Genomic DNA, 18,622 nt, shown 5'->3' on the forward strand with positions numbered 1-18,622 from the left:
ACCCTCAGAAGAACGTCCTTGAACCGCCCCTGTCCATACTACTATATAGGATTCCTTAAATGATTGTTATGTTAGTGATATTATTATTATTATTATTATTATTATTATTATTATTATTATTATTATTATTATTACATAATTATCCTTCGTTAATACAAGTTTAGCGATGGCAACAACGAATTACCTTGACAGCACACACGTGCCGTTTATGGCTTATTTGGAGTATTATTTATGAAGGCGGTTAGGGTAAATTTTCTACTTGAGTACAAAAGGAGTCGGTTGGGGACCAATAGAACGTCTTGACTTGAGCAATGGCAATCTTGGCCGTAGACGTTTCGTTGACGATTTGTCGCTTTCCTCAGCACAAATGCTTTAAACCATCAATGTTGCTTGAAGAACTACATTATCAGTAAATTAATTTAATTCTGTGAGCATGTACCTAGTTGAAGAAGGAAATCTTAGATTGGATTGTGTCCACAGTGCAGGAAATCTACTGACAATGTGATTCTACAAGCAACATTGATTCTTTAAAGAATTTGTACTGAAGAGGATGACAGATCGTTACTAAATCATTCACAATTAAGATTACCATTATTACCGGTGGGTGTTAACGTAAGTACAAACTTTGTTATTATTCCTTTTATCTTCTTTTCGTTGCTTGTTTTTTCACTCCAATCTAAATTTTGTATTTAAAAAAAAAGACATCAGTACGAGGGGGTGCTAATAAAGATTGAGCGTTACCAAGAAAAAATTGAGTCAGGAAGCTGAAATTAACAAGGCATATAGGGCAGGATGTGTATAGATTATGTTGCAAAATGGAATGTTCTATAGGTATCTTTTTTTTTTTTTTCATTTTTTTTCATTTTCATTTTAGAAGTGAACATGGCTGCACCTCCAGCAAGCTTTAGTTCAGAGGAGCATAGGACCGTCATGAAGTTTCTTTTCGTCTAAGGGAAAGATGCGACGCAGATCTACGATGAAATGACACAAACTTTGGGGGGCCGTGGGCCGTCATATGCAACTGTCAAACACTGGCTGGCAAACTTCAGAACTAGCCATTTTGATGTTGAAAGTGCGAAACCCAGTGGCAGACCTGTTTCTGTGTTTGTTCCCGATAAAGTACAAGCCATCCAGGACATAATAATGGAAGATCGTCGAATATCAGCCAAAAGGATTGCTACATGTTTGGGCATATTACGTGAAAAAGTTGGTACCATTATTCATAATGATCTGGGTATGAGGAAAGTTGCAGCAAAGTGGATCCTCGAACTTCTGGCTAAGGAACAAAAGCAATAAAGAGTGAGAACTTCGCGAACAGTTTTGGAACATTTTGCAAGAAGTCAGGTTGTTTTTTTTTTGAGAAATTCGTAACTGGTGATGAGACATGAATCTATTGTTATGATCCCAAGACTTAAGAACAGTCAAGGAATGGAGGCACAGTTCCTCTCTCCTGCCAAAAAAGTGCCGTCTGCAAGGTCTGCACAGAAACAAATAGCAACAATCTTTTGGGGTAAGGACGGAGTTCTGCTGGTGGACTATCTTCCAGTGGGTGCAACGATTAGTGCAGCTTATTACTGTGGTCTCCTGACGAAGATGCGCGAAAACCTCAATGACAAACGTCGTGTAAGATCTCCAAAAGTATTCTACTTTTGCACGACAATGCCTCCTGACACATGGCATCTGAAACACAGAACACATTGGCCACCTTAGGCATTCAAGTGTTGCCTCATCCCCTTATTCGCCTGACCTAGCCCCATCCGATTACCATCTGTTCCTGAATCTCAAAAAACATCTCAGAGGTCGCCGTTTTCAGAGTGTTCAAGCGGCAACTGATGCTGCAAATGAGTGGTTACAGCAGCAGACAAAAGACTTCTATTTACAAGGACTTAAGTTGCAGGGCAGATGTCGCAAATGCATTGACCTACTAGGGAAATATGTGAAATAGTGTGACAGTTTCTGCTCCATAGCTCATTTTTTTTTCTTGGTAAGTCTTAATCTTTATCAGCACCCCCTCGTAAATGGCTAAATACCTGATATTACTCACTTAGTAAAGTTTCTCCTTAACATTTTCTCGAATATTTTGAGTGAGTAATTTAAGAATTACAATGTCTCGATAATTACTTCAATTAGTTTAGTCGCTTTTCTTGTGAATTGGCACAATGATTAACTTTTTCCTCTCTTGTGGCAGTTCTTCCTTGTTTCACACGAGGAGAATGAGTTTGTGTATTTCATTCGTCAATTTTTCTCCACCACCTAAAATTAACTCAGCAGGTACCAAATTCTAAGTATCTTTACTGCCCTTGTCCTATTTTCAAATAATTAAATTGAAACAATATAATTTTCAAGTTGAAATTAAATTGTCACAATAGTTTTAAATCAGCAAATTCACGGTAGCAATATCTAGTGGTGTCATTCTGCGAAAACAGCTCGCGACACTTGTTAGCTTAAGTGTTTACTATTAGGAATTAGGATGCTTCACCGAGTCGTTTGTTGTTTATATATATATAAAGGAGAGTTCGACAGAGACGCTGTCTCTCGTCAACAATATTTAATATCTATCTAGAAGAGATAGTGAAATAGAGCTTACTTAATGAAGACGGGATTTCAGTAGGAGGTAGAATGATTAGATGTATATGGTTTGCAGATGATGTGGTGCTTGGATAGAATTAATTGGGTCTAGTGTAAAACGGGTTTACGAAATGGTAGGGGAGAAAAGAGCAATTTTAGATATTATTAAGAAGACGAAGAGAAACTGGTTGGGACATTGGCTAAGAAGGAACTGTATCATGAGTGACGTGCTAGAGGGTATGTTGGCAGGAAAGAAACAGAGGGGGAAAAGGAGACTACAATTAATGAACGATATCAAAACATAGAAATCATACGTGAAGACGAAGAGGTTAGCGGAAAACTGTGGAGCATGGAAGCTTTTGAGCTGCGGCAAATGACCTATCAATAATGGCAGAATACCTATGATGATATATATTAGTCTAAAGGAGATGATAATTAATGGAAGTGAATGATTGTGAAATTAATTTTTTTGTACTCTCCCACTGGGAATCAAACCCAGGACACGTACATTAAAAACACAACCGCTAGTCAGTAGACCAGCTGGGAGGTCTCCGTTTATAAATAGGATAAAGCACCATATAGAATTTGAAAGAGATCTATAAATTTTGTGTTTGTCACAAATGGGACTGATTGCAATGTTGAGTCTTCTTCATTAGGCTCGTTTCATTAGGATAAAAGACTGATATAAATTTTAATATTAATACATAATCATTGACAACATTTGTAAGATCTGTGCCCGATTTATGTTGGCTGTTAATAATTATTAAATGGCTTGTATTGTATTCATAAGTGAGCAAAGAAAAGAGTTTGTGTGCTGTAAGCTGCGTTTCTTTTTGTTGACGTGTAAATTGTAATTATCTAATAAATGAGGCCATACATTGCTTAAATTCCGTGATTTGAATTATACATTGTTTATTATTATTATTATTATTATTATTATTATTATTATTATTATTATTATTATTATTATTATTATTATTATTATTATTATTATTATTATTATTATTACCTGACCAGCGAACGAGTGCGGGCGGCCGGTTTTGTAACTGAAATGCAAGTAGCAGTGTTTTTAACCAGATTACTTGTAATTAATCTATCACAGTTATTTTTGTCCTGTTCGTAATAAACCACTTCACGCATATGTTCAAGTTAAGACAAACACAGTTTCAAAAGCCATAGATGTTATTTCCAGAACATTTTAAGTGACCTGAAAAAAAATCTGCATATTAATTTGGCAATAACTTGCGAATAAACTAACCTCAGTGGTATAAAGAAACACTAAGAACTTTGTAGCATTCGCGTGTAAGGGTAAACAAAACTTCGAAATTCATCTTTGTGAATCAAAGTTATACATTTGACAACTGCACTTTGATTGTTTAAAGCAAGTTCTACTGTGTAGTTTTGAGATAAGAGATGTCTTCGAAATTGCGACCAAGTCAGACCATGGGAACTCCGATTGATTGTCTAAGCAGTCTTGAGTGACAAAATTCTTTTGCATTGAGATCATATTCAAATGTGATGCAAAGTCCGGTGAGATAATCGTTCACCACCACACACCTAACCTCCTCCGAAGGAGTCTTGGATTCGTCCCTGATTGAGGTGGCAGATAAAGATAACTTTCTCTGATGTCTAACTTGTCCTTATTTAGCATGGTTTGGTAATAAGAAAATTCCAGTTTTTCAGCCACATTTTGAAAACTTTATTTAAAAGAAATATACACATGTTTCATTGGGGGCGGAGGGTTAGTAATTAAAGTTTAAAGTGGGGTACCTGACAATTGAAGGTTCCTTATAACCAGCGAAATTCGAAAAAAAAAAAAAAAACTGAATTACGTATTAAAAAAGAAAACATACAAAATACATTTTCAGGGTAACACTTACAACCATTACGTTATTATAAGATTAATGCTACTTCTGAAACTGATTAGAGTGAATATTTATTTGAATAACAAAACGACTTACATAAGTTTTTCAAAATATTAAGTTTGAGAACGAAGTTTGTCTTCCACTGTTATCTCATTGCTCAAAGATACCAGTGATGAAATAATTAGCGGAATTACGCGGCCGCTTCTTACATCAATTCATGAAGAAAAGAGTTTCAATATTAGGTACCTAAGTTCAGTATTTAAAAAAGAAGCCACCCAACTTCTCGCAACCACTAGTAGCACATTTTAATACTTAGGTTTGAAATAAAAATATCATTGGTTAAAGACGATTGCTTTTGTCTTTGAATTTCATAACAATACAGGGCTTTTTCAGATAAAGGAGGGGAGGGCCAGATTTTATTAAACAAGACCGTACATCTGATATGTTTGACTTATAGGCAACTTGTGCTTACAGGCTAAACTCAGTCCTCTGAATTCAATTAACAATTTTTTTTTCTTTTTTTTTTTTTTAATACAGACACAAAGATAACAGTAGGCTCCCCAAGTTTCAAAATTATGTTGCGTGTGAAAGCAGTTAGTAGAATTAATTCTTCGTTATTACCTGATAGCTACAATCTGAGAGAAATTCAAAAGAAGTTCAAAGGGAATTTCTGTCCTCATAAATAAAAGTTGTGAATTTACTGTACTGAAGCAATGATACTTACGCTTACACTATCCATACTCTGATGTTTTATCAGTATTTCTATTACAAATTTACCGAAGGGCTAGATTTCGATAATAGTGAAAATGAAGGATTGTAAAATTAATTCTTGGTCTCTCACTGGGAATCGAACCCAGAACTATGTTCAGCAAAGACACATGTGCTAGCCAATAGACTAACGGAGAGGACTCCACAGTTCTCGAGTGGAAACATATCGGAATTGTTCTCTAGCCAAAACTCCAGAAAATAACTTAACCTTAACCTGATTTAAGCTTTCAGTTACAAAGTATTGCGCAAGTCTCTAAGCTATCAATCCTACATTAATATCCTTGTCATTAACATCGTCATTCCTGCATTTTACAGGTTGCTCGAGTTTTATAATGAAATCAAATAAAACATAATTTTTTATACAATCTGCTTAATATACGGTAGAGACTCACTGAATTGTTAATTGTGTTATATTGTTCTTAAACTGTTAATTTTCATGCATATGCTATTATACACAATACATCAGCATTACTGCAGGAATAGTGAACCATTCCTGCATTCAATAACAACTATGTAACTTACGACATTCTTTATTAATTGAAAACAGATTAGGCTACGTATATCTAAAATGCAACTTTTAAAAACCGTTATATACACTGCAGAGTGACACTGTCTGCTCCCCCTGTCCCACCACGCTTGCCATGAAACTTATGTAAACACAACAGCAGCGCCCCCGCCAGAAACCGCACTAATATCCTGGTCAGGTATTATTATTATTATTATTATTATTATTATTATTATTATTATTATTATTATTATTACTTTAATAAAAATGAATCCCTTTCAGTGTGCTCTTTGATTTGAACATAATAACTTCGACAAGAAAAGAATTAAGCACTCGAGTTACTTAATATTATCTTTTCCGTGTCTATTAATATGAGACTGTGGCAAGGCCCTAATCACACTGGAATACCTCCTTCGGGAAATCATCGAAATCAAACAGTGCCGGATCTGGTCAGAGAATAGATAAGTAACCGTTCGTACTCACCAGATGGTGTTGGCATTGAGACATTAACCTAGCGTCGTGAGGACAATTGGAAAACTACTTGGAAGAAAGAAATAGCAAACTCCGGTCTAGAAAGCCAGCATTAACGGCGAAAGGAGCCAATGTGCTGACCACACACCACTCCAAAGGCGTGAGTACCACGAGAAGAATGGTAAGCCCTGGGCTCTTAAGGACAGTTACGCCAGATGTTTATTTGAATAAAACTACTAAAATAAAATTGTACATCATAAAATAATGCAACCTTCCTTTCATTAGTTATTAATAATATTATCTTTTATCAGTTGTGGAAACTATACCAGAGCCAGAGCCGGAACCTGAACCGGAACCAGAACCTGTAATTTTAACGGTGAGTTCTTTTCTCTAATTCCGTAGAGCAGATAGATAAACAGTAAGAACAGAAATATCACATATAAAGAAACTACTTCAGTAATACTAATATTACGTCCAGACTTTGACAAAGTAGCCAGATTTAGACACTAAAATTAAGGTAAAACAGGAGAAAGAAGTTGAACTAGCTTGCGTGGCAATTATTTGTGGTTGTCAATTAAAAATTGAATTTTGTGTTCTGAAGCGTAATATGATGGAGTAGAAATGGTCAAGCTCATAGAATGAAAGTGATTGGGTACTGCTATCTATGAGTTAGTGATTTTCTAAACATAGCATATGTGATCTTATGATTATTAAACAAAACAAAAACAAATAGTTTAGGTAACACTGACATTTTGTTTCTATAGCTTGATTGCTTTATGTTTAACGTATTATGTCAACACAGAGCCGTGTTTTTTTTTTTTTTCTTTCTTAATTTGACGTCCCTTTTTAGTATTCAGGTGTATAAGTAGTAGTTATATCATTTAACTTGAAATTCGAACTATATATATTTCGAACCAGTAATTAAATCCAAAGGTTAGAAACGCTAACCACAAGAGAAATCTTGCATGCACAGTTCTTAGCAACTGTCCATAGCAGTTTTGAGGTCGAGTCATTTTAAGTACTACAATTTTTATATTTATTTTTCTTTAAATATCTGAATTTTATGTTGATGTTTTAAAACAAGGAATATTCAACTTTTAAAGAAAGAAAAAAGTCAGATATATATATATATATATATATATATATATATATATATATATATATATATATATATTGATACATAGGCTGGCAACATTTTGATAAGAATTGCTCAAAAATAGGTAAGTTTTTAATATGGACTTAACTAAACTATTTTCTTACCGGGTACAATATATCAAAACATAATATTATATTGAAAACTTATTCTACGTATGTACTCAGATGATGATGATGATGATGATGATGATGATGATGATGATACAATTAATCTATTGTAGTATTTTGTATTATATTCTTCAGATGTTAGAAAGAAAAATAATTTCTAAAGTCCAATAAGACTTTAAATATTTCCAGAATGTGAAGTAAACAGTATTTGTTTGTATAGATTAATCATGTCATGATTAGGGTTGGCAGATCTCGGTGCTCTCAGAAGTGCCCGAGTTCCAAATAAACTCTACGGGTCCATGGGTCAATGAAGTAAACCTACGATTTAAATATTAAATTACCTATAACTGCATACTATTTGTGCCTTATAACTAGTTATATGCTTTATATATTATACTTAATTGTTGTAAGTTATTTCTATTTTTATTGTTACGAAAAAGCTAGTTTAAATTCTTTTCATTGTTGCGACTGTATCATCGCGTGGCATCAATACTGTTTTCATTTAATGAATTTGGCAGCTACAAATAACTTCGATGAAAGTAAAGTGTATATTGAGTTTTCTGTTCTGAAATCTATAGTTAATATCAGCACTTTATAGAAAGGTAACAATAATTATTATTTTAAATTATGGAGTGTGTTTTTCGAGGGAGGAAACACACCAAACTTGTTCAAAATAATATAGTATAGTTTTGCTATACAAGTCAGTAATGCACATGATGAACGAGTGTTTAGTGGAATGAAAACTTTATGGTCAGGTGATGGAATGTCAGCTTAAGTGTGATGACCGAAATTCGTGTTTAGGTGAACTTGAAATGCTCTGTCAAATTTCCAGAAAACGGCTTTGATAAGGATTCTTCTTGATGCAGCGAAGAGCTCCAAAAATATAATGAAGTAGGCGTTTATGATTACTAATATTTGATTATTTTCATTTATTTTGATTTAGTATACCTTTGCTTAGTAGTGATGGTAATGTTAATAGTTAGTAATACTGGTTATACGTGTTAGGAGTAACAGTGGTAATAATAAGCAGAAATCTTCAGGTTCAAATTGGTGACCCCAATTACACAAATACTCCTGGATTCCGGGCTTACATTCAGATCAGTCTGGCAACCCTGATTATGGTCTAATGGACATGCCAAGCAAGTATACTTCTGTTGTAGAAAATATAGTTTATTATTTTGGTGTCAATAAACAACAATTCACCTGCGTGTTGAAAATTGACCCTCTCTTCCTGTAATTTGTACAATTTCCACAGAAAATGTTCTCATTTACACAGATGCCAACTTACAAAATAATAATTTCACATTATTTTATCTATAGCTCAACGACGTTGATTTGATTGCTGGCAGAATTTGATTTTAAAGTTAAAATAGTATGAGAAGCCACCAGAATTAGCTAAAGAGAGTTTATTCTGGATAAAAAGTTATGTATATATACAGAATCTGTTAAAAAATGTATACATAGTTTAATAGATAATATCTGGATATTATTTTTCGAAGTTGAATTATTATTACAATGTGTAGTATGGTGTTTCCTCAATAGATGCCAGTACTATTATGACTGTAACATGTGACGTAAGATGTATGAGAGCAGGTTCACACTGACCTTGAAAGTCAAGGAAATAGAAATGAGTCAAAGAAATACTTCAGAATATGTCGGAAGTCACTGAGATTTGCTGTATTTCAACAGAAGTGTCAGCGACTGTTTTTTTTTTTTTTTTTTTTTTTTTTTTTTTTTTTTTTTTAAGCTGCCCACAAAAGTATGAAGAAGACCTTAAAAAATCAAGACAAATTCAAAAAGAAGATAAGAAAAAGACTGTAAAATTAAAACTATCTTGAGAAGTAATAATGCTTGAGGAGCAGCAAAAGGTACTAAAGCTTCAAACTTTGAAAGAAGAACAAAATTAAATAAAAAATTAAAGTGCTACAGAATCAAAAGATAGGTTTATTGGTTGTGGATAATCAGAGAGATAGGGCAAATCATGATATATTTTTACTTCTTTATGTTTATAAGTGTATTCAGAATGCCGAGATGTTAAAGATATGATTAGTATGTAATTATAGGGTTTTAATAATGCTTTATTGTATTCTAAATATAGGAAGTTTGACTCATAATATTTGTTTACAGTAAGAAGATAAGTTTAATTGTATTTAAAAATTAAAAAGGAGAGCGTTGGACGGCTATGGAGATGATGAAGCCGATTTATTATTTTTTAAATTCATAAATCTAGCTGAAAATGGTAGTGTTCGCAGTGTCACGGATCAGGAAAAATTTACTTACCCCAGTCTCAAAAATCAAAAAAAGTCAGGGAAATCAAGAACCCTGTAGTGAAACAAAATGGTCAGTGCACATTTGACGTTTGAGGATCGGAAATGTATTTTAAAGAGGTATTCGAAGTTTGAAAATGTAGTGGAAATTCAACGTTAGTCGAGGGCTAAGTGTGGAACGAAACCTTCTACACGCTTGACTGTGAAAAGTTTGAGACGCATAATAATACAATTTTTAATATCACACTATTGTGAGCGGTGATTATATTCAATGAGGAAAAGTGGAAAGGCTATTACTCACAGCAATTTTGCTGTAAGTAATAGCCTTTCCGCTTTTTCTCACAATTTGTAATGTTCACAAGGGAAGATCCGGAAGATATCATACGGCTAGAAGTCCTGCTTCTTCGGCTATGGTTTTAGAAAAGTTTGCAACGTCTCCACAGGTGCAGGTGCAGGAAACTGTAATATCTGTATGGTTTGTAATAGTATGTAGTAAGTTTTTGGTGTATAATTAAGCTTAGCATTAACACATAGTACGATTTTTTTTTCTTTTTTGTTAAAATGTGTATATATTTTTTGACGGCCACTGTAAGTCTCAATATTGCCTTAACTTATAAATTATAGTTATTTCAGTGCTTTGAGACATCAAGTCGTTTCAACCGGTTATACACGATTACCAAATATGTGCAATCAAATTAATCAAGTAACCAACTTAAAGGGACCAGTTGTACTCTAAAGGCGAGTAGGCCTTGTTTCCTTGAAAAAATATAGTAAGATCTCTCGTAACCGGCAACAAAGGTACATGGCTGTTTCCGGATACAAGATTTTGCCGAATAATTGGTTATACATTTGTACCTGTTTATATCTATTTCGTGACGCTAGTTTAACTTCTAATTTTATATTCCTTCAATTATGATCTGCTAACTTCTTTCTTCACTTTCTCAAGCAATTCAAGTTTTAATTTAAGCATGACGTTTGGTTGGAGTTACCATAGCGGTAGCATGTGAAAAAAAAAATTAAATGTTTTTATGTAAATTCAGTATAGCAACATATGCTGATCTATTTACGAATGAAGTTTGTTGGCGCGAATGACGGGCATGTAACAAAACAACAACAACAACAACAAAAAAAAAAAAAAAAAGAACAGGGATCTCTTTAAGCGACTTATTCGCAGCTTAGAGGAAGCTATTGTGTAAAGCGTTCGTTCTAAACTTGCCTACCCAAGGCTAATAGATGAAGAATACAGAAGTTCTGTTGTTTTGGTAATTGTCGATAATTGGATTCCAGTTATGATAGGTCTTACTGAAACCATTTGTTATATTATATAAGTTGGTTGCTTGTCTGAGTCGGATAGTTTGTGGTCAGCGATGACCGGCGTAGTAAAGTTTCAGCGTATTTGTCAGTATTATGTAGCAAATAATGACTTATGTAGATGCACAATGAAATCTCGATAATCCGGGTTGAACGGGCAATGATCACCCAAGTCAGGATATGTCTGCAATATTATAGGAATATGAGGAAATTATACCTTAGGTATGAAAATTATATTTTCCGGTAGTAATAGTATGTTTGAATACGATAACAACATGCTACAATGCAAAAGGTTGTTCGGTTTATATAGGACCGATTTTGATGAACACTCACCTAAGAGAAAACTCACCACCACATATATATTAAAATAACATATTTAGTATTTTCTTTAGCAAAAAATACCCGATTCTGAGTTCTCTGTTCGGTATGGTTTTTATGGTTTTGATTGAGTTGCCAAATTACTGCTACTGGCATACTACTGGTATGACTTGTACTACACTGTACTTCAAATAAATTGTAGGTTTGCATTAAATATTTTACGAGTTATTGAGCTGAGCAAAGCGAAGCTCTTATACTCGGGTTAGCCGTTTGGTTGTCCGCGAACTCCTCCTAGACCGTTTGGCCGATCTCAACCAAACTTAGCACGCTGATAGAGTATGTCGTGCTGAGTGACAACATAGGTCGAAATCAAAAATCCGATGTACAGCGGGGGACACTTCTAAATGGTACAGCCATATGGAGATTTACGGCTAAGGTGTACCATTTAGAAGTGTCCCCCGCTGTACCATCGAGGAATAATGACCGAAAAACGCTTCCTCCTAGACCGTTTGGCCGATCTCAACCAAACTTAGCACGCTGATAGAGTATGTCGTGCTGAGTGACAACATAGGTCGAAATCAAAAATCCGATGTACCATCGAGGAATAATGACCGAAAAACGCTTCCTCCTAAACCGTTTGGCCGATCTCAAGAAAACTTAGCACGCTGATAGAGTATGTCGTGCTGAGTGACAACATGGACGAAATAAAAAATCCGATGTACCATCGAGGAATAATCACCGAAAAACGCTTGCATAGACTTAACATGGGGAAAAAGTTTTCACGCGATTTTTTTGTCAACAATTAAAAATGGCATTTATTATTGCATAATGGCCAGGAATGATTACGTAGTTTAAGCTCGCTCAGCTCATTTCATTGCAATCGGGTACATCCATTGCATTCCTAGTCTAAAATCCGCAGACTCGAGAGAGATCTTTGTATGGCTGGAAATAATTTCCTTCAAATAAAATTTTAATGTGTGTATTTTAATGCACTAATTTGTAAGAGTATTTTTTGATTATAAATTCAGTTTTCTTCTCTTATTAGTCTTAGTTGCATCTACATTACAGAGAATCGAGAGAGAAGAGGTAAGAATCCCCACTTTTCATTGTGAATTTGGGAGTTTACCTGAGGACAGACTACTGAAGAAACAGTTTTATGTCTACTTTTTGCGTGTGCGCCCTGGCCCAATCGAAATGTTTGACACGCCTGAGGAAACAGCTCGACAGATGGCACAGTTTTTACAGTTCGGTGTTTTAAGTGGAAAAATACTACATAATTTTGAAAAGTTGTTTATGAAGGTAAGAATATATGTAAGATATATATATATATATATATATATATATATATATATATATATAAGATATTATAATATAGTTAAGGTGTTTAACTTAAGTCATACTTATCTAAAGAGTCTAAACTGAAAGCAGACAAATTATTTAGATCAAGCAGAAATATGTGGAAACAGATTTATCTTTGAGTTTAACGTCCCACTATTATATCCTTTAGACTAAGGGAGACGATGATTAAAGCAAATGAATAATAATGGAAGAATTTGTCGAATGAGAAAGTGGGAGGAAACGGGAGTATCCCGAGAAAGCATACAAGCACGATATCCACCGGGGTCGGGGATCGAACCAGGGACCCCACGTACTAGAGGTAAACGCTCTACCACTAAGCCACCATGTCCCCCAGAAACAGATTTAGTTTGATAACGAAAGCTACTATAGCCACGAATGATAGTATACTCCCTGACGTTGTCGTTATGTACGAACAGAAGGTACAAATTACGAACAAAAGGTTTGTCTCAGATAAGCCAATCTCCTCAAGATACCAATAAGATTATACTAGCATTCTAATTTAGAGGAATATATTAACTATATTCTTAGTAATAGAAGTGTTATAGAACGGTTATGTTCGTCCGGTTTTTTACCAACAGGTATTAGAGCAAAAACGATAAGTCGAGAAATGTTTTTTTGATATGGGTTCAGCGTCTCAAGAATAGGTTCTGTCTGTGCTCTTATGCTTCTATTGCAGCTACAGGTGGTGGAAATCTAAAATTCCCAGCTTCAATATTGATCTTCGTAGTGCTAAAATGGTAAAAGATGCTGTTAACATTTATTTGCAATGAATTCAATGCCCCAAGAAATGATTCTACATCTACTGTTATTCTCTTACTGAAACAGGAAGCACTGCAGCTTTCGGATTCAATATTGATTCTCGTAGAGCAAAAGTGCTAACAAATAGAGAAAAGCAGTTTTTAAATGAGCATAAGATCCGAAGAATAGCTTGTATCTCCATCACTGTATCTGTATTCCAGCCGAAGATGATATAAATCTTATATTTTCGGTTTCAATTTTAATCGCAATAGTGCTAAAAGAGTAAAAGAGAGCGAGAATATATATATATATATATATATATATATATATATATATATATATATATATATATATATATATATATATATATATATATATATTTTTTTTTTTTTTAAAATAAGAATTCAAGAATAGACTCTTTCTTTGTCCTTACCACTCTGCTAGAACCAGAAATGGTTGAAATCCAGTATGACTTCGGATTTTAGTCTTGATCTTCATAGATCAAATATGGAAGAAAATAACGAGAAACAGTTTCTTGGTATGAATGTGATATCTCAAAAATATGTTCAGTCTCAGCATTAACCCCTCTATTGTAACTGGAAGTGGCATAAATTTACTATTCTGGTTTGAATATTGCTTTCTGTAAAGGAAGAACAATAAGAGATAATAACAAACTTTCTAATATGGATTCAGCCTTTCAAGGACAGATGCAATCTTCGCTCTTAACCTGCTACTGGATCTGAAGCTTTAGAAGTTTTCAGCTTCCGTTTGTTTTCAATATTCATCCCCATAAAGCGAAAATGGTCGTAAGTGCGAGGGAGATTCAGAAAGTAATGACCCCATGGCGATTCCTTGTGTTTGATAGGTAGCACCGGTACAGGTATCAGTGGAAAGCTTGCAACGTTAGCTACAAATGGTGGCATCATTTTTCAACATAGTGCCCATTACGGGCAACACACTTGCGCCAACGCGAAACAAGGTTTTCCGTGCCGTCGGCAAAGAATTGTGGTGGCTGCTGGCGACACCATCGCCGAACTGCTGCTTCCACCACCGCGTCACAACTGTAGCGTTGGCCCCAAGTTTGGGGAGGAGGCAAAAGTCGCAGGACGCATGATCCGGACTAAAGGCAGGATATCAATAACACTTTGTCAGGAGATGGGACAACTTTGATTTTTTTTGGGCAGGGGCGAGAAGGGGGGGGGGCGTGTGGAGGTACTCCATCGACTGACACTTCGTTTCAGGGTCGTAATGGTGTATCCACGACTCGTTACTGGTAATGGATGTTCCTGGGCGCACAACAGTCCGCAGTCAGAAATTCAGTGACAGCCTGCTGTTTCAACCGGGCGTCACCACTGGATGCCATGGGTTGCTCCATTACTCTGGAACGAGAAGAGATAGGAAGGGAAAACAGGTAACATTCCATATCTTAAACATCATCAGTGCATTAATGATAAACAGTTTAGAATGTTTGCAATACTATTGGCCAAGTAGTGGGTTTGGAGGCATTACTTTCTGAGTCATTCATGAATTTGCAACGGTTTTCTGATATAAATTTCCTTTTGCAAGAAGAGGTTCAATGTCATCTTCAATGCCTATATGCAAACCAGAAATATTAAGAATCTACTAGTACTCCCAATTTGAATATCGATCTCTATGGAACAAAAACGTAATAGATAGCTAGAAATGATTTCTTTGATATCAATTTAGTGATGCAAGAATAAGTTTAAGTCTCAGTCTTAATCTTTCTATTCAAACCGGAAGTTGTAGGAATCTGTTGCTTTCAGTTTTTAACAGGGTGGAAAAAATCATGACTTTTTAAAAAATCATTTTAGTTGATTTTTTTTATTTAAATCGATTTTTTTATTTAAAGCAAATCTATCTCCTCGTATAATACAAGTCGCGAACTGAAGAAAATACATTAGGAATTAGTATTAAATGTTAATTATGCCATTTAAGTTAAAGTATTGCGGTTGAATTTTGAATTAATCCCAAATAGTTAACCTATTTCAATTCCTAACAATGTTTGTTAAGCATTAAGGAAAAAGTACAGCAACGTTTTCAACATGACTTTTTTTTCTTTCTTCGCAAAAGTTACTGATATTTGGCAAATGCATATCTTTACAAAATCGAAACTAGCTTGCGGCACGAAATACATATAAAATACATAAATTTCACCGAAAGTTATAAAATTAAAAAAAAAAAAAAGTTTTGAAGAGGGGATCAGACCCCTCTAAATACGCCCTTATTATCTGGGAACAGACGCGCACGTAAAAGAATTTTCCTCTTAAATGTAGAATAGTGATTTTCCCGTTAACGATTTGGAAACTCTATGTTACGAAGAGAAGAAGCAGGATCGGCCTGCTACCCGTTCAAAATGGGATTTTCCCTAATCATCCTCTGCATGACACTCGTTTCCATACTATCCTGTACATACATTTTAGTCTCATTGTATTATGATTATTGTCTTCCATAATCTAAATAACAGAACAGAAACGGAGTTTTACTTATTTTCACTTCAAATTAATTTATTTCGGAATTTGATTTAAATCAACGATTTTTATTTTAAAAATCAAGTGATTTAAATTAGACTGATTTAAATCAATCCACCCTGGTTTTTAATATTGAACTTTTATAAACTATAAACTATAAACAATAGCAAGAAATTGTTTTTTGAGATAGATTCAACATCTCAAGTCTAGATTTCATTTTCCTTCTATTGAAAACGAAATTGAAAGAATCTATAATTTGTGATTAGATTATTGGATTCCTAAAGTTTGTAGTTTACCGTAATTTCATAATGCAAAAAGAAACTTGCTTATATTATTATTATTATTATTATTATTATTTAAAAAGAATTAAAAAAGAAACAAGAATTTCTTAGAAATAATACCCAATTATTATCAAAAAAATATATTTCCAAATAAAACCACAGATTTAAAAAATGCAAATTAGAACTACAATCTTTTTTATTCCTACTTTTGTATGAAGACACTCGAGAATGAAGGAGTATATGAGAAACACCAAATAATGAATAGAAATATACAATTTTATTTTTCATCGTTTAATTTCACGGAAGTATTTGTCACAATGTTAGTTACATCAAGTATGGCCTATTTGAGATTCGTCTAATACCTCTCGCAATGGAATTTTCATGTGGAATCTAAAAACAAATTTAGGCGAATCTTAAATTCAGGATTCGCCTAATGTGAAATTATGTCGGTAATACTGACAAAGAATAACACAAATATTTTGCTTATTAAAGTACGCCCAGTTATATGACTAACTAGACCTGACACAAAGCTGTAATAAAGTTACTCGAATTTGCAAAAATTATAAAATGCAATTGGCATAAACCATGAAATAAAGGTAGATCTTACTCAGATCATCAAGGGATTATGGTGGTTCAGTAGTAGAGCGCTCATATCTGGAATGAGGGGTCTCTGGTTCGATCTCAGGCTATGTGAGCTCGTGAGGACATTATCGTTCATTCATTTTCTCGAAGTTCTCCCGTTTCTTTTCATATTCTTGTTTTACCAATTCTTTCCTAATCATTCACTTTTACGTTAATCATTCGTCTCCTTTAGTCCAATGCAGTGGTTTCCAACCTTTTTTTGACTGATGACACACTTTTAACACACTTTACTGTACGCCTATGAGATTGCGACACAGCTATTTGATTTTGTATTGAAATAATATAAACTATAATTGTCAGTGGCGTACGCAGTTGCATCAGGGGAGAGTTCAAGCATTTAATCTCATATCCTTTTAGGACCTGCATGATATTTGTATATGTGAGGATGTTCAAGTTATAACCGATTTTTTTGTTACAAGACAACATGTGAATCAATTACTGTTTTTTTTTTTCAAGGTACTTCCTATGCACACATACATACTTGCCCCATCGGTAGTATGACTACTGAGAGGCATGCAAGTTTTCGAGTAGGGCACCTGCATCAACCAGGCCCCCTTTAGCTCTGCCATTGCTTTATACCTGAGATATGACATTTTTTGAGGCTCCATTCGAAATAAAATGAAATTTATAGTGTTACGTCATTTGCTTACACTCTGTAGGCTAAAGGAGAACAGTGACTGATAGAAGTGAAACGGGAGATCCACGAACACGATGTTGTCCACCACAAATTCATATGGTCTGAGTTCCAATCGAGAATCCTCATACTAGCAATTAGCACTCTGCCACTGAGTCACCATGCCCACAAGCTTCCATTTGAATGACGCAACAATAAGAACGAAGGCCAGATTTAGATTCAGTGGCTAAAAAATCAGTATATAAATATAGAGAAACATGTATAAGTTGGTCACCGTTGTTTCTAAACAGTGACGCTGATAGGTGACCGCACTGCCTGCCTCCCTGACGGCAGTAAGTGTCACTATCGTGCAGGCAATTTGCCCATTTAAAAACTATTTTTTTTTTTTTTTTTTGTTTGTTATTTAATTGCAGTTTAAAAACTACATTATTTCAATTTAATTATTTAAAATAGAGCAAGGACCGGCTCCATATTAAGATTAAGCATTGGTATTTGTCTATTTCTACAGTAATATATTGTGACAATTTGATTGAAACTTAAACTATATTATTTCAATTTAAATATTTCAAAATGGATAATGATGACATTGACTATAAACATGCCTTACTATTTATTATTCGTGCAAGAGCCGTTACCATATTTAGATAGAGCATTAATATTTGTTTAACCGCATGTTGGTTGGTGCGTAAACTATATAATAAAATCCAAATGTAAACAATTAGAGGTTTTAACTAAGCATGCTTTTTTAGTTATAGTCTACAGAGGGTCATATGCTTGGGTGCAACAACTAGTTTATATTAATACATGTAAGGTTTGAATACGATAAAGACGACTAAGGATCGTTCCAGACGTACGTAAATTTCCGCGTTTCAGAAGTGAAACCAGTTTATATTTTTCAAAAAAGTGAAATCATATATATATAAAACCCATCATCTTTTTCTCCTGATTGAAAATGATCAATTTATACATGGCTAATTTAATGAGTAATAATAGCACAAATTCTGTTTCTACGTGGTTCCACAGATATATGTTCAAATTAAAGTTATAAAGGTAGCCAAGTTAACATATTTTATTATGGTAACACTGAAACTTCAGACTGATATTTTGGGGCCGTCTCGTGTTATTTTTTGAAGAAAATAGTGG

General features: G+C 34.3%; 1 protein-coding gene across 5 annotated transcripts in view; it reads left to right on the forward strand.

The window, feature by feature from the left end:
• Nucleotides 1-18,622, forward strand: part of Dhc98D (Dynein heavy chain at 89D) — a 608,487-nt gene that overhangs the window by 36,598 nt on the left and 553,267 nt on the right. For all 5 annotated transcript variants that reach the window (XM_081742517.1, XM_081742516.1, XM_081742518.1 and 2 more), the window contains exons 5-6: nucleotides 6,489-6,553; nucleotides 12,405-12,635. In XM_081742517.1, coding sequence (XP_081598643.1) covers nucleotides 6,489-6,553; nucleotides 12,405-12,635 — 296 coding nt within the window. The remainder of the gene's footprint in view (nucleotides 1-6,488; nucleotides 6,554-12,404; nucleotides 12,636-18,622) is intronic.

This window comes from Thermobia domestica, chromosome 16, assembly GCF_964235325.1.
Source record: "Thermobia domestica chromosome 16, izTheDome1.hap1.1, whole genome shotgun sequence".
In the NCBI taxonomy this organism is placed as follows: domain Eukaryota; kingdom Metazoa; phylum Arthropoda; class Insecta; order Zygentoma; family Lepismatidae; genus Thermobia; species Thermobia domestica.